At 42.4% G+C, this 23618-nt stretch overlaps 3 protein-coding genes across 6 annotated transcripts in view; 1 reads left to right on the top strand and 2 right to left on the bottom strand.

Annotated features, from left to right (window-relative positions):
- LOC106587185 (nuclear factor of activated T-cells 5) overlaps window positions 1-1848 on the bottom strand; it is a 52836-nt gene extending 50988 nt beyond the window's left edge. For all 4 annotated transcript variants that reach the window (XM_082969481.1, XM_045708948.2, XM_082969483.1 and 1 more), the window contains exon 1: window positions 1521-1848. Coding sequence is in view for 1 of the 4 variants with exons in the window: in XM_014175275.3 (XP_014030750.1) it covers window positions 1521-1593 (73 nt within the window). In the remaining 3 variants the exon portion in view is untranslated. The remainder of the gene's footprint in view (window positions 1-1520) is intronic.
- A 2061-nt stretch (window positions 1849-3909) lies between these two features.
- Window positions 3910-9310, top strand: LOC106587187 (26S proteasome non-ATPase regulatory subunit 7). The gene is made up of 7 exons (XM_014175283.3): window positions 3910-4069; window positions 4529-4620; window positions 4716-4808; window positions 4910-5007; window positions 5142-5222; window positions 5491-5582; window positions 8738-9310. The coding sequence occupies exons 1-7, from the start codon at window positions 3996-3998 to the stop codon at window positions 9177-9179; spliced, it is 972 nt and encodes a 323-aa protein (XP_014030758.1). The 5' UTR covers window positions 3910-3995; the 3' UTR covers window positions 9180-9310.
- A 74-nt stretch (window positions 9311-9384) lies between these two features.
- The window catches only part of pkd1l2a (polycystic kidney disease 1 like 2a), a 28030-nt gene continuing 13796 nt past the window's right edge, over window positions 9385-23618 (bottom strand). The window contains exons 18-40 of the mRNA XM_014175282.3: window positions 23491-23611; window positions 23150-23281; window positions 22740-22965; window positions 22423-22610; window positions 22086-22316; window positions 21791-21892; window positions 21518-21696; window positions 21254-21400; window positions 20955-21154; window positions 20639-20871; window positions 14028-14250; window positions 12836-13305; window positions 12644-12740; window positions 12345-12485; window positions 12071-12256; window positions 11614-11944; window positions 11363-11496; window positions 11142-11269; window positions 10868-11028; window positions 10540-10750; window positions 10279-10380; window positions 10049-10180; window positions 9385-9880 (exon numbers count right to left, since the gene is read on the bottom strand). Of these exons, the coding sequence (XP_014030757.2) occupies window positions 9728-9880; window positions 10049-10180; window positions 10279-10380; window positions 10540-10750; window positions 10868-11028; window positions 11142-11269; window positions 11363-11496; window positions 11614-11944; window positions 12071-12256; window positions 12345-12485; window positions 12644-12740; window positions 12836-13305; window positions 14028-14250; window positions 20639-20871; window positions 20955-21154; window positions 21254-21400; window positions 21518-21696; window positions 21791-21892; window positions 22086-22316; window positions 22423-22610; window positions 22740-22965; window positions 23150-23281; window positions 23491-23611 (4228 nt within the window). The 3' untranslated portion in view covers window positions 9385-9727. The remainder of the gene's footprint in view (window positions 9881-10048; window positions 10181-10278; window positions 10381-10539; window positions 10751-10867; window positions 11029-11141; window positions 11270-11362; window positions 11497-11613; window positions 11945-12070; window positions 12257-12344; window positions 12486-12643; window positions 12741-12835; window positions 13306-14027; window positions 14251-20638; window positions 20872-20954; window positions 21155-21253; window positions 21401-21517; window positions 21697-21790; window positions 21893-22085; window positions 22317-22422; window positions 22611-22739; window positions 22966-23149; window positions 23282-23490; window positions 23612-23618) is intronic.

Here is a 23618-nt window from a genome sequence, read left to right as displayed (position 1 = left end):
ATAAAGACTGCATTTTCCACTTTGTAGGGGATTTGAGGGAGTAACAAAAGAGACATAGGCAAGCCTAAGTCCACGGGCTGTTTGCTTCACAATGAACTTTTACTGTGACATTGGACATTAATACCATTGTTCGTCAAAGGGCTTATAGATATGTTGTTGAAGTGCTGTATTGAGACATATTGCCAAAATATATGAAAAGAGATTTGGAGGATGAATCAGTGTACCTGGCCCTGAGTATTGCCAACATAACATCGTACCGTTAGAAAAACAAAAGCTGCTCTGAAACAGTTGTCAATTTGCCACACAAATAGCACATGACCTTTAAGCAAGTACAGTGTGAGATACTTCAGACATCTCAAATTCTACACTTTCACATTTGACTGTGCAGCGACCCACTCCTCTCAGTGACTCTGCTCTTTGCTGCAGATCTCGAGCAACCCCAGTTCAGCTCTGCTGTTGCATCAGTCAAGAGGACAGACATGCTGCTGCAGAGACACCCATTAACTGTTAAGCCAACCAGTGCACTCCCCCTTGGTTGTTCTTCAGTGGGACTAGGCCATGGTGAATATAATCTATTTAGACCCACAACTACACCATATAATAGGGCCTAGGCCTATATTGTACTCTAGTATCTGCCTCTTTTTTTAAAATCACCATCTGAGTGATGAGTGTGTTTGTTTAAACATTGAATATTGCAATTACTGCTGGCATAGTGTTGGTAAACACTTCCACTGAATGCATGAATGGCTTTCAACATAGGGTATCAGGAATTAACCCTTTTTGTGTTGTGATATCAAAGAGGCAGCCTTTATCCTCTCACACTCATGATAGCACAAAAAATATGTGTAGGGTATGGGACCATAAATTCAAATAGTTTAATTACCATCATTACATGTAAAATACAAATTAAATAGTTAGTGTAGTCATTTACCAGCTGAATGAATAGCCTAGTTGACTTATGACGAACATCAGTAACATGTTGACATTGCATCAAGGTAAGCAGATTTTGGTCCATTATCAGATACCAGTCTGTATATCATATAAAGCTACATTGAATGGTATCAAAATCTTAAAATGTCTGACATTCATAAGACTAGCCTATAATTAAGAGGCAACTTTCTATTTTCTTATATAATCTACACATGGCTCTAATACAAAACAGATCACTTGATGGTACTTTCAAGAGAACTGGGAACTTGGAGAAAAATGAGGTCAAATCATGACGTCAGTGATCTTCAGGTCGGAAAGTCGGCGCGCGAGGAAGATGCGTTTCCGATTTCCGATTTGGAATTCCATATTGGATGACCGTTCAAACCGATTTTTCCCAGTCGGAGCTCTTTTTTCCCCCGAGCGACGCGGTGCGCTGGCGTTCACGCCGACGGGGGCGGTAAAAAAAAACAGGGCAGCGCTCTCAACACACATGTACGAGAATAACAACAGCGTATATCAACGAACAGAACTAAAACAACACAAACAAGAAAATAGGACAGTCTCTGCTTAACATAAAATAGATGTATTACCTTTGGAATATAGGGATTTGGGGGAATTCAGGTCGAGATCCGCGCTGAGTAGGGATATAAAATCAGAGGGCATCGTAATGCCTCTGATGAGGTGGGGAAATCGGACCCCCTCAGATATGAACGTCGCTGAGCTAGCAAACTAGAAATAAATATTTCTCTGACACTGAATTAATGGGAAATAAATATACTGATACCAAACAAAACGCTATTTGACATATAGGCTATGTATATCTTGAACCAGTCGTTATTAGCCTGTGTAACACTCTTCTTTCTGCCTCCTTTACATTCGAGTTTGTCAAATGTGTTCAGTTCGTCTATTTTCTGTACAGCCCCGCCCCCCCATGACGCAAACCCGTCAGCCAAGATAAAACTGTAGCCACTGGACAATAATCTGTCACATGATTGTAGGCCTACAACTAGTGTGAAATTTGCATAATTGAAAGTGTAAAAGCACTAAGCCTACTCTAATAAGGGAAAAGTACATCGGATAATTTTAATTCTTGCATTTGGTGATCTCCCCCTAATTGTAATGTAGTTCTAGGATAATGCACAAGCAAATGGTCATGATGAGATTGGTCACAGCTTTTTTTTCTTTCGGGCATAGTGGCTATAAATCATGCAGGTGCATCCACTCATCACATTGGCCATTTCTGACGTGTTATGTTATATGTGATATTAAATTAGTAAAGAAAGACTGTGGCACTGCAACTCCTATAACTTTCAAAAGTTTAAATAGATATACTGACTTAAAAAGAAATAGCAATTATAAAACTCAATGGGCTTCTTGAGTGGAATGAATAATGATATGCTTATAAATCCTAACAATGGCCAAGAGCAAAGTTAACGCAGCAGCAAGGTAATTGTAGAAACCAATTTGTTGATTGGGGCATGACTGTAACAATGGGTGTACTGCACCATACTGTGAGGTATGTGAGACTTCTTTCGTTATTCATGTCATATGTACCCTTTAGAAAGTTTGCAGGTTTGAAGATAGACATTAAAGTAAAGATTGGAGGATGGCACACTCTATCCTGACTTCTGCCTGATCAAATCCCAACATCATTGGACATCAAATCAAATTGTATTGGTTGCATGGGCCGAGTACAATAGGTGTAGATTTTACAGTTAAATGCTTACTTACGAGCCCATTCCGAACAATGCAGAGACCTAATCATAGACCTAATCTCACCACATGCCTCCTAAAATAGCCATTCACATGCCATGGTCTAAATCTGTATTTGATCATTACTTTCTCAGTGCATTGAGTTAATAATGTTTCGTCAGTTGTTTCAAATTCACAAGTTCATTACTCTTTCTATAAAAAGAAAGGAACACTGAAAAATAAACTTCAAATGACCTTAGTGTTTATGACCCTGTCCTTGGAATTTAATGCCTTTATTGGCCCCCTGATTTTGATCATCAGGCCTCTCTGACCTCCCTTCCAAATACTTTCTGTTCAGTTGTAACATCTTAATTTGCCTCCTATGGTGGACACAAGAAAACGGATAATCAAAAGATAGTACCAGTAGGCTACATTTGAAGTAAAATAGACAGTAGGACTGCGATAAAATAGCTCCCTGCCCAGCTTGTAGCAACCCAACAACCTAAGGATTTATAACGAGGGTTATAAGTAGTTTATAAACTGCTCATTATTAGTGTATAAAGACACTACTCTAACTCCTCCATCACAAGAAGCCTCATCAACCTTTGTAGAAAATACCATACAACCAAAATTCGAAATATTATGTACCGTTAGATAACACACCCAGGGTGAAGCATGTCATGCACACATGTGGCAACTACTACTAACCTTGGATGAGCATGAGGGTAATGAAGTTACCAAAGGCGGATTATTATTTACTCTGAAGAAACGCGAGAAGAGTTCAGTATAAAGTGAAGCACCAACTCTAAGAGCTACAGCTATAAACAATGGGAAATAAATTAGGATACAATTTATTGATTGATTTGTCCACCAAGATCCCTGTCTGTATGGCCATCATGAGCAACATTGAAAATAGGTAAAATGTCTAAATTCAAAAGCACTTTCATGCTAGAATCAAACTATGACAGGAGGGGACGGGGGTAATAGTGATTATTTATGGGTTTACAGCCATCTAGTGTTAAAACTAGGGACAGCCCAACCCATGGAGGAATCCATACTAAAAAAGATTGAACATGAACTTCGCAATGAATCTACACAAAGTATATTCTCGACTCATTTGGGTAAAATAATTGCATGTCAAATTAAGATATTTCGCCCAACTAAAAATGTTTTTGAAAGGGTATTCAAATGAATGCAAAATGCACGTTAAAACCCAACGGAGCATTTTTTTGCGCAGTTTTCACAAATCGATCCCCTTTGACTCTTTGGTCACATGACCCTACGCGAAGGATTGTGGGATTGTGGAGCACTGACGGTGGTTTTGGTTCTCTATCGCGGAAATATTTTCTATTGAATTCAATTCACACATAAACATGCCGGATTTGGCTGTTGAGAAAGTGATTGTCCATCCCTTGGTGCTCCTGAGTGTGGTGGATCATTTTAACAGGTAAATGATTCGAATGAGCTAGACAGTTGTTGATGATTGTTCAAAAATGTGGACTCGTTGTTTCCCAAATAACGGTACAGTTTAGCTAGCTAACTAACGTTAACGACTAGCTAGCGACAGTAAATTAACGTAGAGCAAGCAAGCTAACTAGCTACTGTGTAGATAACTAGCTGATTCAGCTCAGAAGGTTATGGTTCATCTAATGCTATCCAGTATAGCTAGTTGCTAGGTAGATACACAAGTTCGCATATTACACAAATGGCAGATTTCCTCAACGGTTAGTGCATCGTTTTATGCACTTTACTAGCTATTGTAGCTAGCTAACGTTAACCAGTTTATAACGCGTTAGCTCCATCCGCGCTCTCTAGTCAGGGATGTCACTGCCACATGTCTGTAGCAAAGACAGTTCAGAAACTCTGTGTCTAGCTAACAGCCTACTCTCATTCTGTATTTGATCAGAATCGGTAAAGTTGGAAGTCAGAAGAGGGTTGTGGGTGTACTGCTCGGCTCATGGCATAAGAAGGTTCTTGATGTGTCCAACAGCTTTGCAGGTGAGTTTCCTAATGTTACCTATTTCTACAACCACGGTCCATTCTTTGATTACACTCTGGTTTCTTGTTGATCTGTCTGATCCCCCTTCTTCCAGTGCCATTTGACGAGGATGACAAGGATGATTCTGTGTGGTTCCTGGACCATGACTATTTGGAGAACATGTACAACATGTTCAAGAAAGTCAATGGTAAGATGAGTTCTTTGTAAATTAGTATGCATTTTAACAACACTAGAATTTACTTGTTCATGTGATTTGGTGATTAAACATGTATTCCCATTGTGTTTCAGCAAGAGAAAGAATAGTTGGTTGGTATCACACAGGCCCCAAACTACACAAGAATGACATTGCCATCAACGAACTCGTGAAGCAATATTGTACCAATTCTGTAAGTATAAGTACAACATATTCATTTATGTAAAATGATTTACTTAGCAATTACCGTTTACTACTGATGTCACTGATATGAGTAAACATACTATGGTACAAAGATTTTCATAACATTTTTTTTGTCGTTTATAGGTTTTAGTCATCATTGATGTGAAACCGAAAGACCTCGGTCTGCCAACGGAGGCCTACATATCTGTGGAGGAAGTGCATGATGTACGTTTTTATCAGTGGAACTTTTGAATGAATGTAATAGTGGAACTACAATTCTCTATTACCTCTGCAACAAAGGTTTATGCTGCATGTCAGTCTTACATCTACCACTTAGTGAAATCAAAACATTTTAGGATTAGAAAGAATGTCACTGTACAAATCTAAGTTAAGGGTTGTAGAGCAATGGATGCCTTTTGAGCTTTAATGTTGGGGAAAACCTGCACATTTGCTTGAGAAGGTCTAATGGTTGTAACATTCCTTTTGTTTTTAGGATGGCACTCCCACATCCAAGACTTTTGAACATGTCACCAGTGAGATTGGTGCTGAAGAAGCAGAGGAAGTGGGCGTGGAGCATTTACTCCGGTAAGACTGGGCCCATGCATGTGGTCAATGTGTTTGTTCTTGTCATTGGTCTTGAAGTTCAATATGTAAATTACTGTCCTTGTATTATTGCAAAAAAAAATCATACCAGACCTGGGTTCAAATACATGTATATTTGATTATCTGGTATTTAAAATACTTTTATTCTCTTTGAGTATTTTCAAATACATAGCCCAAAACAAGTACTTTTATTTGAGTATTTGAATGTTTATTTGTAAAAACAAAAAACAAATAGTCTACCAAATTGTATTTGAAACCATTTTCAAATACTATTTTCAAATATCTGGGGTAAGTGCATGGGTGTGTATTTGAGTATTTTCAAATGCTTTCCAAGTGTATTTCTAAATATACTGGACAAAAATATAAATGCAACATGCAACAATTTCAAAGACTTTACTGAGTTACAGTTCATATAAGGAAATCAGTCAATTTAAATAAATTCATTAGGGCCTAATCTATGGATTTCACATGACTGGGAATACAGATATGCATTTGTTGGTCACAGATACCTTAAAATAAAACATTTAAAAATAGGGGCATGGATCAGAACACCAGTCAGTATCTGGTGTGACCACCATTTGCCTCATGCAGAGCTACACATCTCCTTTGCATAGTGTTTATCAGGCTGTTGATTGTGGCCTGTAGAATGTTTTCCCATTCCTCCAGCGAAGTTGCTGGATATTGGCGGGAACTGGAACACGCTGTTGTACATGTTGATCCAGAGCATCCCAAACATGCTCAATGGGTGACATTTCTGGTGAGTATGCAGGCCATGGAAGAACTGGGACAGTTTCTGCTTCCAGGATTGTGTACAGATCCTTGAGACATGGGGCCGTGCATTATCATGCTGAAACGGGATGGCGGTGGATGAATGGCACGACATCTCTGCATTGAAATTGCCATCGATAAAATGCAATTGTGTTCATTGTCTGTAGCTTATGCCTGCCCATACCATAACCCCACCTCCACCGTAGGGTACTCTGTTCACAATGTTGACATTAGCTCATGAAACATGGGAGCAACACTTTACATGTTGCGGTTATATTTTTGTTCAGTGTACACTAAAATATTCAACTACTTTTGAAGTAAAATATTTCTGAATACATACAGTACCAGTCACCTAATTTGTGGAATTTATTTTCTTAATGGGTTTTGAGGCTCAGTTGTGTTGTGACAAGGTAGGGGTGGTATACAGAAGATAGCCCTATTTGGTAAAAGACCAAGTCCATATCATGTCAAGAACAGCTCAAATAAGCAAAGAGAAACAACTGCATTATTACTTTAAGACATGAAGGTCAGTCAATGCGAACAGTTTCAAGAACGTTTCTTCAAGTGCAGTCAAAAAAAAACATCAAGCGCAATGATGAAACGGGCTCTCATGAGGACCGCCACAGGAAAGTAAGACCCAGAGTTAATTCTACTGCAGAGGATAAGTTCATTAGTTACCAGCCTTTGCAGCCCATATAAATGCTTCACAGAGTTCAAGTAACAACACATTTCAACATCAACTGTTAAGAGGAGACTGCGTGAATTAGGCCTTCATGGTCCAATTTCGGCAAAGAAACCACTAAAAGACACCAATAAGATGAGACTTGCTTGGGCCAAGAAACACGAGCAATGGACATTTAGACTGGTGGAAATATGTCCTTTGGTCTGATGAGTCGAAATGTAAGATTTTTGGTTCCAACCGCCGTGTCTTTGTGAGATGCAGAGTAGGTGAACGGATGATCTCCGCATGTGTGATTCCCACGTGAAGCATGGAGAAGTCGGTGTGATGGTGTGGGGGTGCTTTGCTGGTGACACGGTCAGTGATTTTATTTAGAATTCAAGGCACACTTGCTGCATTCTGCAGCAATACACCATCCCATCTGGTTTGCGCTTAGTGGGACTATCATTTGTTTTTCAATAGGACAAAGACCCCAAACGCACCTCCAGGCTGTGTAAGGGCTATTTGACCAAGAAGGAGAGTAATGGAGTCCGGTGTCAGATGACCTGGCCTCCACAATCATCCGACCTGAGTTGGACCGCAGAGTGAAGGAATAACAGCCGACAAGTGCTCAGCATATGTGGGAACTCCTTCAAGACTGTTGGAAAAGCATTCCAGGTGAAGCTGGTTGAGAGAATGCGATGAGTGTGCAACGTTGTCATCAAGGCAGAGGGTGGCTACTTTGAAGAATCCAAAATATAAGTTACTACTTCATTTCATGTGTTATTTCATCGTTTAGATGTCTTCACAATTATTCTACAATGTAGAAAATAGTATAAATAAAGAAAAACCCTTGAATGAGTAGGTGTGTCCAAACTTTTGACTGGATAGTACTTTAAATATATGTGAAAGTAACAGAAAAATTTGAACTACCATAATTTCCGGACTATAAGCCGCAACTTTTTTCCCACGCTTTGAACCTCGCGGCTTAAACAATGACGCGGCTAATATATGGATTTTTCCCGCTTTCAACTTTTTTTCATTTTTTTTTTAAAACCACATTCTGTGACGTGCTCAGTTTTTTGGCGGCATGAAGCTTTCATTAGACCAATGAAATTGCCAAACGGGTTAACGTCAAACAACTTTTTTGTTTACTGTTTAAATTAAATTGAGCGCTCTCAAACTTCCCATCATTCTGATTACGGTAGTCATTTTGTCACCCTCATCATGGCAAAGACACGGAGAAATGCATATGATGCAGCTTTCAAGTTGAAGGCGATTGATCTGGCTATTGGAAAAGGAAATAGAGCTGCTGCACGGGAGCTTGGTCTTAATGAGTCGATGATAAGACGTTGGAAACAGCAGCGTGAGGAATTGACTCAGTGCAAAAAGACAACAAAAGCTTTCAGAGGGAAGAAAAGCAGATGGCCCGAACTAGAAAACGAGCTCGAAGACTGGGTCAACACACGGCCCATGTGTTGCGGCTTATAGACGTGCGGCTTATTTATGTTCAAAATAATAATTATTTAAAAATTCAGTGGGTGCGGCTTATATTCAGGTGCGCTCAATAGTCCGGAAATTACGGTAGTATTTGAACCCAAGTCTGATTCTTACCATAAAAATTTAAGGCCAGTTTTGCCACCAAAAAGGGAAACGGGGTGACTTAAAACATGCAAGTTTCTAAAATAAAATGTTTTGTATCTCTATCCAGAGACATCAAGGACACAACGGTTGGCACCCTGTCTCAACGCATCACCAACCAGGTGCATGGCCTAAAGGGCCTCAACTGCAAGTTAGTGGATATCAAAGGGTATTTGGACAAAGTTGCCGCAGGTAAGCTGCCCATCAACCACCAGATCATCTACCAGCTGCAGGACGTCTTCAACCTGCTGCCTGACGTCAACCTTCAAGAGTTCATCAAGGCATTTTACCTCAAGACCAATGACCAGATGCTGGTGGTTTACCTGGCTTCACTCATCCGCTCCGTGGTTGCTCTTCACAACCTCATCAACAACAAGGTCGCCAACCGAGATGCAGAGAAGAAGGAAGGCCAGGAAAAAGATGACAGCAAGAAAGAGAAGAAAGAGGACAAGGAAAAAGAGAAGGAGAAAGAGAAGGGAGACACTAAGAAAGATAAGAAGGACAAGAAATGAGGAAGCAATGCTCATTTCTGACTACGGACTGGCTGTTTTTTTCTTCTTCATTCCCCCCACCTGTCAGACACAATGGTTTTTTTTATGGATTAAAAGAGTGAAGGGAATTGGCTATTTGGTTATCTACTCCACATACGTCTAATCGTTTTTCATTCTTATGCAGCTCATTTAGTTCATGTTGACAAAATACTAGTTTGCTATGGTTCAAACATTTTTATTAATTTCACAACAAACATATTACTAATACAACAACATTGGAATTATCTTTGTATCCTGCTCTCCTCCTCATTGTTGTCTCCTAACATGTAACCATACATATGTGTATTTCTGACAGAGTGTGAGGTAACAGAAGGAGCTGTTATTTCCTCTAACATCTTTTTAAAGCTTTGCATTAGATCACAAAACGGCACAAATAGCCTCAATTATGCGTGATATGTTAGATAATTAAACAGCTAGAGGCAACACGTCTCCTAGAAGGCAACAGAAATGAAAATGACAGCTCACTATGAATACATACAGAGTGATACACCAGTACTTAGAAGTAACATCTATGAGGATATAGTGGAGAATCCTCTGTTAGTTGCTGAGGCAGTCATGCCATTCTCCTTGGGACTGTCTTCTTTCTCCTCCTTCATTTTGATTCCAAACAAGCTGCAGAGCTTCATCAGCATCAGATCCACTACCTCCTCCTCCTCTGAGGGCTGTGGAACAGTGAGCAGACACCTCAGAATGGATAGCCAATTGACCGCCTCAGTCAAAATGTATTCAGGTATTGGTCCCTGTTGATTCTGATATTTTGATATTCAAATACGACCTAATATGACCAGAACAAGGTTAATTTTACATAGTGTAAGATTGATGCGCAGTACCTTGTGATGTATTTGCTCTTGAGTGAACGCCACCAGGATGACGGAGATGAACAGGTTCAGCACCACAAAGGTCATGAATATAATGCAGGAGCCGATGAGGAACGCACCAAGCACCGGGTTGTAATCAAGAACCTGGATTAGAAGGAGAAGTTACAGAATTTAATCACAAAGCTACCATCATGACTACAGCAGTAATCGGGAGTCTAGTAGAACTGTCCTACTTTACTAACCTCGTCATAGTTGAAGATGCCCAGTTGCAAGCTGACCATGGTCAGAGCAGCATCCAGGAGAGTCCTATATGAGTACAGCTTCCAGCCATACATTAGATAAGACTGCAGACAGAGAATGATCACAGTTTAGACACGCAGAAATTCGAGGGAACACCCATCATACACAAGCACATCATCACATAAGAAGATAATGAGGATGAAGTTAAAGGATGACTGCACCATGGACAACTTCTAGGTTAGGTGTTTCAGAAAGACCCTTACAGCGATAGAATAGGCTAGGAACATAATGGTGATGACCACGAGGAAGCCTGATATGTCAGTCCAGGCCCGTTGCAGTGTGGCTGTGATCATGTGTAGCTTGGGGTTGAGCCTCAGCAGATGCCACAGTTTGACTGTTGCCAGTAGCACCAGAAATGCGATCAGATACCCCAGCACTGCATCTGCTGTGGCTGTCTCATGGAAACTGGCAAACCTGGATAGAGAGCGGAGAAGTTGAACATCACACAGGAGCAACTGACCAACAATAGGGATAGCAGACTGGCGAAACTAAAGCAGAAACCCATGATACCCCAACCCAGTGTGAACGCACTGGTCTTTATGGTTGTGGTAGTACTCCATGTCCCGGTTCCCTAACAGGGTCCTCTTAATGAAGACAGACAGTGCGCTCCAGCTCAGGAGGATGATGGCGAGCTCCAGCAGGTTCCACTTTGTCTTAAAGTAAGCCCACTTCTGCTGCTTCATCAGTTTTCCCTGTGAGGAGAAGAGTTAGACGGAGGAGGAATTCCAGAAAAATTGCACTAGACCATTGTTTCACAGATGTTATACTCTAAACACATAAGAAAGGTATTTAAATTAAGGCTTACCTGAACATACATATAGTAGAGGATAAAGAGGAAATAGATGACCTCAGAGGCCATGACAAAGATATGGAGTCCACCGGTGGACTGGTATAGTCGGACGCTCTGCAGCTCACTGCGAAACTGGAACGCTCCTGAGAGAATATGACAGGTGCTGACAATCTGAGCTTTGGACGCCTTTAAATAGTTTGTGCTGTATTCATGGAGTGGTATAAAAACTGTCTCACCTACAGCTGTGGTCTCCAGCATGAGTGTGACAGTGCAGAAGAGGTTGACATTGGCATTGTACACTGTGAACTCTACAAAAACTGCTCGGGTGAACATATCAAGCCAGGTGTTGTCAAACAGATACTGAAGGGTACTGCAAGGACAGAAGACATTGATGAATAAAATAACAATAATAATCTTTCTCTACCACAAAGATGGTTTGATCATTCTGATAATTTTTAAACATTAAGTACTGTAAATGTTAATTTACCTGCTAGCATTCTGTGACTCCGGGCCCAGGTCCACCACAAACCCCCCTCCCCTGTAGAGGACCACACTGCCCCAGATGGGTTGGGCTCTGAGTCTGGCCTGGGTTTGGTACTGCCAGGGACTGCGGAGGGTCTTTGAGGTGTTTTCGCTTGCAGAGCGGTTCCAGCCTGGCCCATAGGAGCCCATGTCCTCCACCTCCCATGAGTATGGAGCATGGCAGTCAGGTACAGCCTGGCGCATGGAGCGGGCGATGCGGCAGGAGTTCTTCTGCACCCTCACCTGGCGAAGACGGGCATTACCAACCAGTTTGGAGTTCCCATCTGTGATGAAACCTATAACACAGCATGCAAAAAAATACCAAAAGATAAAACGCTAGCATGCTTTCACCTATACAATTTCTCTTTAACTTTCTAGAAATTAATGTTGTCTATGAAATAAACATCTTTAGAGAATCCTACCTGGGTACTCTCCAAAGAGGTTGCTGAGAAGAGAGGTATTTGCCCAGGTGAACACATCTTTGTGGCTCATGCTGTCTGAAATCCCTTGGCTGAAACTCTGCCGAATGTGCTGAGTCAGGAGGTAAGCATTAGGGTCCCGCTGGCCATACGCCACCAGGAGTAACATCCACATGAACCCCATGTAGGCTGCAACAGAATCATAGGCCTTAAACATGTATGTTAACCAATAAGTGCGGTGAATGACTGCAGTGAATGAAAAAGCGGTTCCTCTTACTGAGAATCTCTTTGATGAGGGCAAAGACCTTCTGCTCCTTGATCATGTTGCTCCTCATCCTCTCGATGTCTGTGGGAGGAGGGGGCTGGTAGAAGCTGCATGTGCTATCCCTCCTGACAGCCCTCACCACATCAGGGTCATCTGTGGACAAGATGGTTGTAAAAGTTGAAAACAAGCTGTATCTAGTCTTAGCTATCTCATATACAAGTAAACACAATATTCGTAACAATGATTTAGGAAAGCAGAATTTATATGTTGTTATGCCTGAGATATGGAAAATTAGCTTGAAGATAAAGTACCTGGGTTTCGGAGCTCCCCCTCAAACTTTGCATCCCCATACTCCTCCTGATCGACTTTCTTCAGAACGAGAGCAAAGAAGGCTGCAAAACCTAGCACCTGTGATAGGAAATCCACAAAGTAATACCCAGATTTCAGATACATGCTGCAGGGCATTTGACATTGTACAGTATGTATTGTACTGTAGGCCTCACCTTCAGCGGCTGAGTGATAAAGAGGCTCTCAAAGAAAGACACGACCATGGAGATGAGCCAGCTTATAGAGCGGTCCTTCCCATAGGTCAACCCATACATCATGGTGAAGTATCCTGATACTCCGCTGGTGGCTAACACCAGAATCCAGCCAATAAACACAAACCACCAGGGCAGCCCGCCCTGCTTCTTACTGCTGCTGTCTCCCTCACTGCTCTCTGCTGGGCTGGGGCTTTGAGACAGCTGGTCCCCCCCCAGGCTGGAAGAGGAGAGGTGGGACTCTAGCAGCCCCCTCATGCCTTGGACCTGCTGCACTGCCCGGCAGTAGCTGTCTGGGTTGGGGAAGCGAGAAGGTCCCAGTAGGCTCAACTCCTTCTCTACATGGCGTAGCTGCCTGTACAGATATTGGCTGTTGTTGCTCCTTTTCTGTCTCCCATCCCCAGTCTTGTCAGGGCTCCCACACAGGCTGGTCTCTGAAAACACAGCAATTCTTGATTTGATTGATTTCATTATTAAAGTGTCTTGCATTTTCAAAATGCAAGACTACATGGGCTTGTAGGAGCACTGTATCTGCAGTAGTAAAGAAAATAATTATATATATGCACGCATACAAACTCCCAAGTTAAAATGAAACCGCTCCTTTCATATTTATTTTGATCCTGACAAACTCCCCAGTCCCTGCTGGTGACAAGCATACCCATAACATGATGCTGCCACCACAATACTTGAAATTAGAAAGGGCTTCACTCTGTGTTGTATTTGACCCAAACCTGTCATTTTTAAAAGTACATTTCTTTGCCGTATTGTCTTGCAGTATTACTTAACAGCCTTGTTGCAAACAGAATTGATGATTTGGAGTGGATTTTTACGCAGGGTTCCTTCTTTTCACTTCTTCATACAGGCCAGTAATGTGAAGTGAATGCAATGTTGTTGATCCTCTGTATTTTCAAGTGTTGTGGTGGCAGCATCATGTTATGGGTATTGCCAAAGACACACCGGAATGGCTTTCCAATAGGTGTTGAGTGTTGCTGAGTGGTCCTGACTTAAATTAGCTTGAAAGTCAGCAATGATTAAACTTTGGCCACTAAATACTGTAAATATTGCATCTCTGGACAAGCTACCAGAACATGTTATCAGATCAGCCAGCAGTGCAATGCAGCCCCCCCCCCCCCCCCCCCCCCCAACTGGGCTGTACCTTGCAGATTGGCTACCCCTAGTGAGAGAATGAGCGATCCCTCTTTCTTGGAGGCATCAGTATAGAACTCTCCACCGGCTCGGTTCTGCTGCCGGATGATGTCCTCCACCAGAGAGAGCAGAGTGTTGATATCAGTCTGTGGTCCAGGCTTCATCTCTAACTCCAGGCATGGAATGGGGCTCTTCATAGCCTTGGAGAGTGACTGAGCAATCTTCTTTATGTCCTGAGAGAGTAACGTATATACAGTTGAAGTCGGCTGATTTCATACACTTAGTCATTAAAACTCGTTTTTCAACCACTCCACAAATTTCTTGTTAACAAACTATAGTTTTTGCAAGTCGGTTAGGACATCTACATTGTGCATGACACAAGTAATTTTTTCCAAGAATTGTTTACAGACAGATTATTTCACTTAAAATTCACTGTATCACAATTCCAGTGGGTCAGAAGTTTACATACACTAAGTTGACTATTCCTTTAAACAGCTTGGAAAATTCCAGAAGATGATGTCATGGCTTTAGAAGCTTCTGATAGACTAATTGACATAATTTAAATCAATTGGGGGTGTACCTGTGGATGTATTTCAAGGCCAACTTCAAACTCAGTGCCTCTTTACTTGACATCATGAGAAAAATAAAGAAATCAGCCAAGACCTCAGAAAGAAATTGTAGACCTCCACAAGTCTGGTTCACCCTTGGGAGCAATTTCCAAATGCCTGAAGGTATCACGTTCATCTGTACAAACAATAGTACGCAAGTATAAACAACATGGGACCACGCAGCCGTCATACCGCTCAGGAAGGAGATGCGTTCTGTCTCCTAGAGATGAACGTACTTTGGTGCGAAAAGTGCAAATCAGTCCCAGAACAACAGCAAAGGACCTTGTGAAGATGCTGGAGAAAACAGGCACAAAAGTATCTATATCCACAGTAAAATTAGTCCTAAATCAACATAACCTGAAAGGCCACTCGGCAAGGAAGAAGTCACTGCTCCAAAACCGCCATAAAAAAGCCAGACTACAGTTCGCAACTGCACATGGGGACAAAGATCATACTTTTTGGAGAAATGACCCCTGGTCTGATGAAACAAAAATAGAACTGTTTGACCATAATGACCATCATAATCTTTGGAGGAAAAGGGGGAAGGCTTGCAAGCCGAAGAACACCATCCCAACTGTGAAGCACGGGGTGGCAGCATCATGTTGTGCGGGTGCTTTGCTGCAGGAGGGACTGGTGCACTTCACAAAATAGATGGCTTCATGAGGGAGGACAATTATGTAAATATATTGAAGCAACATCTCAAGACATGTCAGGAAGTTAAAGCTTGGTCGCAAATGGGTCTTCCAAATGGACAATGACCCCAAGCATACTTCCAAAGTTGTGGCAAAATGGCTTAAGGACAACAAAGTCAAGGTATTAGAGTGGCCATCACAAATACCTGACCTCAATCCTATAGAACATTTGTGGGCAGAACTGAAAAAGCGTGTGCGAGCAAGGAAGCCTACAAACCTGACTCAGTTACACCAGTTCTGTCAGGAGGAATGGCCGAAATTCACCCAACTTATTGTGGGAAGCTTGTGGAAGGCTACCCAAAACGTTTGACCCAAGTTAAACAATTTAAAGGCAACGCTACCAAATACTAATTGAGTGTATGTAAATGTCTGACACACTGGGAATGTGATGAAATAAATAAAAGCTGAAATAAATCACTCTACTATTATTCTGACATTTCACATTCTTAAAATAAAGTGGTGATCCTAACTGACCTAAGAGGGAAGTTTTACTAGGATTAAATGTCAGGAATTGTGAAAAACTGAGTTTAAATATATTTGGCTAAGGTGTATGTAAACTTCCGACTTCAACTGTATATAGCTTCACTGAGTTCCCTGATGACAGTAATAAATTATGGTTACTTTTCAGCCCTTTCCAGGACTACTGCATTTTGTTTGTCTTTCACAGAGAAAGGTCTCAAAGATTCTCCTGAACAGTATGGACAATGTGCAGAGTGCACTGTTAAATGGCAAAAAGGTTGGTCAGGAGCCTGCCATTATCAAGAGCCCTGAGATCAGTGTGTATGCTAACAGGTAAGAGACAGAGCATTGGAGTGGATACATTACTATAAAAAAGGCAAGGCCTGTCACATAAATGTAACTTGAAATATGTAATTTGTATTTACAATACAAGATTACAGGATTACAGGATTAAATGTCAGGAATTGTGAAAAACTGAGTTTAAATGTATTTCGCGAAAGGTGTATGTAAACTTCCGACTTCAACTGTATAGTGCATTCAGAAAGACTCCTTGAATTTTTCCACATTTTGTTACAACAACCTCTCCCTCAACGTAATCAAGACAAAGGAGATGATTGTGGACCACAGGAAAAAGAGGACCGAGCACGCCCCCATTCTCATTGACGGGGTTGCAGTGGAGCAGGTTGAGAGATTCAAGTTCCTTGGTGTCCACATCAACAAACTAACGTGGTCCAAGCACACCAAGACAGTCGTGAAGAGAGCACAACAAAACCTATTCCCCCTCAGGAGACTGAAAAGTTTTGGCATGGGTCCTCAGATCCTCAAAAGGTTCTACAGCTGCACCATCGAGAGCATCCTGACTGGTTGCATCACTGCCTGGTATGGCAACTGCTCTGCCTCCGACAGCAAGGCACTACAGAGGGTAGTGCGAACAGCCCAGTACATCACTGCCAAGCTTCCTGCCATCCAGGACCTCTATACCAGGCGGTGTCAGAGGTAGGCCCTAGAAATGGTCAACGACTCCCGCCACCCTAGTCATATACTGTTCTCTCTGCTACCGCACGGCAAGTGGTACCGGAGCGCCAAGTCTAGGTCCCAGAGGCTTCTAAACAGCTTCTATTCCCAAGCCATAAGACTCCTGAACACCAAATCAAATGGCTACCCAGACTATTTGCATTGCCTCCCCCTCCTTTACACTGCTGCTACTCTCTGTTGTTATCATCTATGCATAGTCACTTTAATAACTCTACCTACGTTGGCTTGCGGAAGTATTCACCCCCTTGGCATTTTTCCTATATTGTTGCCTTAAAAACTGGCATTAAAATAGATTGTTTGGTTTTGATTTACACAACATGCCTACCACTTTGAAGATGCAAAATATGTTTTATTGTGAAACAAACAAGAAATAAGACAAAAAAACTGAAAACTTGAGCGTGCATAACTCTTCACCCCCCCCAAAAGTCAGTCCTTTGTAGAGACACCTTTTGCAGCAATTACAGCTGCAAGTCTCTTGGGGTATGTTTCTATAAGCTTGGCACATCTAGCCACTGGGATTTTTGCCCATTCTTCAAGGCAAAACTGCTCCAGCTCCTTCAAGTTGGATTGGTTCCGCTGGTGTACAGCAATCTTTAAGTCATACCACAGATTCTCAATTGGATTGAGGTCTGGGCTTTGACTAGGCCATTCCAAGACATTTCAATGTCTCCCCTTAAACCACTCGAGTGTTGTTTTAGCAGTATGCTTAGGGTCATTGTCCTGCTGGAAGGTGAACCTCCCTCTGTCCCAGTCTCAAATCTCTGGAAGACTGAAACAGGTTTCCCTCACGAATTTCCCTGTATTTAGCACCATCCATCATTCTTTCAATTCTGACCAGTTTCCCAGTCCCTGCCGATAAAAAAACATCCCCACAGCATGATGCTGCTTCACTCGGGGTGATGAGAGGTGTTGGGTTTGCGCCAGACATAGCGTTCTCCTCGGTGGCCAAAAAGCTCACATTTTTGTCTCATCTGACCAGAGTACCTTCTTCCATATGTTTTGGGGAACACCAAACGTGTTTGCTTATTTTTTTTCTTTAAGCAATGGCTTTTTTCTGGCCACTCTTCCGTAAAACCCAGCGCTGAGGAGTGTATGGCTTAAAGTGATCCTATGGACAAATACTCCAATCTCCGCTGTGGAGTTTTGCAGCTCCTTCAGGGTTATCCTTGGTCTCTTTCTTGCCTCTCTGATTAATGCCCTCCTTACCTGGTCCGTGAGTTTTGGTGGACGGCCCTCTTTTGGCAGGTTTGTTGTGGTGCCATATTCTTTCAATTTTTTTATAATGGATTTAATGGTGCTTTGTGGGATGTTCAAAGTTTCGGATATTTTTTTATAACCCAACCCTGATCTGTACTTCTCCACAACTTTGTCCCTGACCTGTTTGGAGAGCTCCTTGGTCTTCATGATGCCGCTTGATGGTGCCACTTGCTTTGTGGTGTTGCAGACTCTGGGGCCTTTCAGAACAGGTGTATATATACTGAGATTGTGTGACAGATCATGTGACACTTAGATTGCACACAGGTGGACTTTATATAACTAATTATGTTATGACTTCTGAAGGTAATTGGTTGTACCAGATCTTATTTAGGGGCTTCATAGCGAAGGGGGTGAATACATTTGCACGCACCACTTTTCCGTTTTACTTTATTTATTTTTGTGAAACAAGTAATTTTTTTCACTTCACGAATTTGCACTATTTTGTGTATGTCCATTACATGAAATCCAAATAAAAATCTATTTAAATTACAGGTCGAATGCAACAAAATAGGAAAAACGCCAAGGGGGATGAATACTTTTGCAAGGCACTGTACATGTACATATTACCTCAACTAACCAGTGCCCCCGCACATTGACTCTGTACCGGTACCTGCCTGTATATAGTCTAGCTATTGTTATTTTGCTGCTGCTCTTTAATTACTTGTTACTTTTATTTCTTATTCTTATCCATATTTTTTTTAACTGCATTGTTGGTTAGGGGCTCGTAAGTAAGCATTTCACTGTAAGGTCTACACCCGTTGTATTGGGCGCATGTGACTAATAACATTTGATTTGATTGGATTTATTCTAAACTTGATTAAGTCATTTTTTTTCCCCCCTCATGAATCTACTACACACACTACCCCATAATGACAAAGCAAAAACTGTTTATTTGCTAATTTATTTAAAATAAAAAATGTAAATATTACTTTCATAAAAGTATTCAGATCCTTTACTTAGTACTTTGTTGAAGCACCTTTGGAAGCGATTACAGCCTAGAGTCTTCTTGGGTATGGCACTATAAGCTTGGTACCCCTGTATTCGTGGAGTTTCTCCCATTCTTCTCTGCAGATCCTCACATGTTCTGTCAGGTTGGATGGGGAGCGTCACCTCACAGCTATTTTCAGGTCTCTCCAGAGATGTTCGATCGGGTTCAAGTCTGGTCTCTGACTGGGCCACTCAAGGACATTCAGAGACTTGTCCCAAAGCCACTCCTGTTGTCTTGGCTGTGTGCTTAGGGTAGTTGTCCTGTTGGAAGGTGAACCTTCACCCCAGTCTGAGGCCCTGTGAGCTCTGGAGCAGGTTTTCATCACTCTCTGTTCTTTGCTCCATTAATCTTTCCCTCAATCCTGACTAGTCTCTCAGTCCCTGCCTCTGAAAACATCCCCACAGCATGATGCAGCCACCACCATGCTTCACCGTCGGGATGGTGCCAGGTGCTTGGCGTTCAGGCCAAAGAGTTCAATCAGACCAGAAAATCTTGTTTCTCATGGTGTGAGAGTCCTTTAGATGCCTTTTGGCAAACTCCAAGCGGACTGTCATGTGCCTTTTACTGAGGAGTGGCTTTATTTAACTAGGCAAGTCAGTTCAGTTTAAATTCTTATTTTCAATGACGGCTTAGGAACAGTGGGTTAACTGCCTTGTTCAGGGGCAGAACGACAGATATGTACCTTGTCAGCTCAGGGATTCGATCTTGCAGCCTTTCGGTTACTAGTCCAACGCTCTAACCACTAGGCTACGCTGCCGCCAATGTACCATAAAGGCCTGATGGGTGGAGTGCTACAGAGATGGTTGTCCTTCTGGAAGGTTCTCCCATCTCCACAGAGGAATTATGGAGCTCTGTCAGAGTGACCATAGGGCTCTTGGTCCCCACCCTGACCAAGGGCCTTCTCCCCCGATTGCTCAGTTTGGCCGTGCGGACAGCTCTAAGAAGAGTCTTGGTGGTTCCAAACTTCTTCCATTTAAGAATGATGGAAGACACTGTGTTCTTGGGGACCTTCAATGCTGCAGAAATGTTTTGGAACCCTTCCCCAGATCTGTGCCTCGACACAATCCTGTCTCGGGGCTTTAAGACAATTCCTTTGACCTCACGGCTTGGTTTTTGCTCTGACATGCACTGTCAACTGTGGGACCTTATATAGACAGGTGTGCCTTTCCAAATCATGTAAAATCAATTGAATTTACCACAGGTGGACTCCAATCAAGTTGTAGAAACATCTCAAGGATGATCAATGGAAACAGGATTCACCTGAGCTCAATTTTGAGTCTCATTGCAAAGGGTCTGAATACTTATGTAAATAAGGTATTTCTGTTTTTTATTTTTAATACATTTGAAAATAATTTAAAAAAAAAGGATTTCGCTTTGTCATTATGGGGTATCATGTGTAGATTGATGAGGATTTGTATTTATTTGGTCCATTTTAAAATAAGGCTGTAATGTAACAAAATATGGAAAAGGGGAAAGGGTCTGAATACTTTCCGAATGCACTGTGTTAACAGCTTTGCTACTGTGGTGATGCAAACAGGGTGACTCTTGATCACAAATGGTTAAAATTGTTTACTTCTTTTACCTTGATGACAGTGTCTGGCGTGAGTTCTCTCTCCCTCTGTGGGGAGGGGGGCTGTGAGGGAGTCACTCTGCCAGTCTTCCCCTGCTTGGACACCTCTGCCTTGGGCTTTCCAGGCTTCGTCTCTCGGGGGCGGGTGTTTCTGAAGATACTCACAATGAGGAGATTAATTGGAAACATTATGATTGAACTCTGAACTCCAATCATCACCTGCTGCCAGGTGAACTCGATATGACCTACAGGAGAGAGAGAAAATATTAATGTTCTGAAAACATGTTATTATTTCCATACAGCACCAATACTGTGCAGGCGTCCATACCCAGGTCCATGGTCTGCTCAGAGGGGTCGGTAGGGATGCCCCAGAACATAATGCTGGTCAGCATGGTGCAGAGCAGCAGAGAGAAACAGCAGGAGACTCGCTGGACACATGTGAAGGTGCTCGTTGGAGGCCGGCTGATCACAGAAAACCAGATGTGGCCATCACGGAAATCCTTTGCCGTTTTCATGAAGAACAGATTACTGCAGAATATACAGTGTAAGAAGATTTAGTTACATGATGGACAATTGTCCTGGGATATATATATTGCCATACCAAGGTGCGTCCATGCTTTACCTCACCTGAATTTCTTCAAATCTATGTCAGAGGCAACAGGGAAGACTTTATCAAGGATGCACTCGCCCATATCTATGGCCAGCCATGAGTTACACAGGAAGTGCCACTTCTGTCCAATTTCTAGATCCTGCACCGTCACTTTGTTTACATACCTGCATGAAAACCGTTATTGTCAACTACATCCACAATTTCAAACGTCAGCTTTAATTAACTTCAAATCCATCTGTCCCTCTACTACTGTGAGACATCCTCCCCGTCCACTCTCCTACCAGGCAGGGTGCCCCCCTGAGTTGTCGTGCCACAGCCTGATGCTCTGCAGCTCCCCCAGAGAGAAGGGTGTGGTCAACACGAACGTATCCACTGCACCCCTCTCAAACACAGGCTTGTCAGGGTCAGTGAGGTGGTGTGGCTCACTCTCTCCCTCTGTGCCCAGCAGAGTCACAGTAACCTGCAGCAGCAACACAGGGTCAGGGTGACTGAGTGTGGTTTTATCAGAGAACAGAATATGATGTCTTGCAGCAGTGGAAACTGTTGGTACTGACCTGAGAGGAGGTGGAAGCACCACGCCGATGCCCAGTGCTGATATTCAGCATGTAACGGTATTCAGCCAAGGGGTCATTATCTTCCAACAATGTCACCTTCACCTACAAGAAGTAACACTTGAAGATGAAACTCTGCATCAACAGCAAACCAACAGGATGATACATTCTCAAACGGGTAAATCTAAGCACTGGAAATCTGCTGATTGGATCACCAGAGTAGCATGTTCTCAAGGTGTTTGTATAGTCTGGACAGAAATTGTCTAGAAAATGGCGGCAGCGATTGTTCAAGGCAGACCTTGGCTATGTCCTGGATGTCCTTCCTGCGTGCCCACATGACCACCAAGAGATAAGCAACGAAGATGGCACCAACAAAGCACACCACCACAGGGTTGTCTGAGAAGGTGGCAAAGAGCTCAGCGGTACGGGACACATCCACAAGGTTGGGCATGATGAAGAAAGAGCTCCCGAAGAAGGTCAAATGGTTACATAAGCACTGAGTGACCAATGGCGTGGTTAAATGACCAACCTAAGGAGACCACAGTCAGTTTATGCATTTGATTTTGGCAGTGCCTGGTTGCAGTGATGTGCCAATATTTTATTATAAGGTGTTGTGTAGTACTTGTTGAACTCACCCTGCAGCCATCTTCACTCCAGGTGGATAAGGTTTCATTCCAATACTTGCACTGGGCAGCAATGGAGGTGACAGTCACAGTGGCATTGACGGATTTAACCCCTGCTACTACAATGGGCCTCACCACAAGGTAATGCACCCCAACTTTTCCTGCCAAATCATTGGGACCCAGGACCCAGGTGTATCTCTCTGTGCCCAAAATAAACACAACACAAGCACATTTATCTTTCTAAACACTCAGTGTTGTTTGTTCATTATGCTTCACAATAGTTCTATGTCTCTGCCATTTACAAGAAGTCAGTTCAGGAGGTTGATCACCTTGTGAATTGCCTTGATGAGGCATCTGCGTCTTGGCTATATATTGCTTGTCCTTTGGGTAGTCTTTATACCCCAGCAACAGTACAAATGGTATGTCCTCTGAGGGCTCCATCTTTAGCACCAGTGTTATGTCTGGTGAAGGGACGTCAATCATCAGTGTGCTGTAGTTTCCCAGGTCAAGGATTGTGCTGTTTACCTGCCCGCCTTCAAGTCTCGGCAAGAGGATCTGAGAACAATAGAAGATGTTGTAATATATACAACTGTAATCATAATTCTGTCTACTTGATCATATAGTCTTTAAAGTATAAGTCTTGGACATTATCTTAGAAGATCTACTGTAAGTCTTGGACATCAAGGGCTCTCAAGAGAAAAGCCCCACTAAAATTGGTACACGTTTGCAGCGTTCTGACCTCAATTTCCTCAGACAGGTTCTCCACAGGGATGGCTGATCCATCCTGTCTGGTGAGAGACACAGACCCCATGGCACCACTGATGTTACCCCCCTCACTCCAAGAATAAGGGTTCTTCTCAAAACTCAGCATCTGTGAAAATAAGGAAATTATGAGACAAGAGAATGAGGGTTAAAACTGTCCACAATATACTAATAGACAATTAATATATGAACAATTAACCAAATGAAAACCTCCCTAATGCTTGACACAAAAAAAAAAACACTTTCACTGCCGTATTCACTTCTGTGATAAATCCCTCACTAACCTCCACACATTCACTCGCAGACATTCACACTTACTCGCACATCCACTGGTTCCTCTGGAGAAAGGACATCAGCACCCAGGGGAGGGAAGGAAAAGCTTGCAGAGGAGCTATCTGGGATGTTTATAGACTGCATCTGAATACTATTTGGAGACATTCTAAGAG

The sequence above is a fragment of the Salmo salar genome, chromosome 26 (genome assembly GCF_965601325.2).
Source record: "Salmo salar chromosome 26, fSalSal1, whole genome shotgun sequence".
NCBI lineage: Eukaryota > Metazoa > Chordata > Actinopteri > Salmoniformes > Salmonidae > Salmo > Salmo salar.
This window is presented reverse-complemented; position numbering and strand designations above follow the sequence as displayed.

Excerpts from the sequence above, each read along its gene's own strand:
- LOC106587187 (XM_014175283.3), top strand. The coding sequence starts at position 3,996 with ATGCCGGATTTGGCTGTTGAGAAAGTGATTGTCCATCCCTTGGTGCTC. Across the intron at positions 4,070-4,528 it reads GTGGTGGATCATTTTAACAG|AATCGGTAAAGTTGGAAGTC; the intron begins GTAAATGATTCG and ends GTATTTGATCAG. Across the intron at positions 5,583-8,737 it reads GGCGTGGAGCATTTACTCCG|AGACATCAAGGACACAACGG; the intron begins GTAAGACTGGGC and ends ATCTCTATCCAG.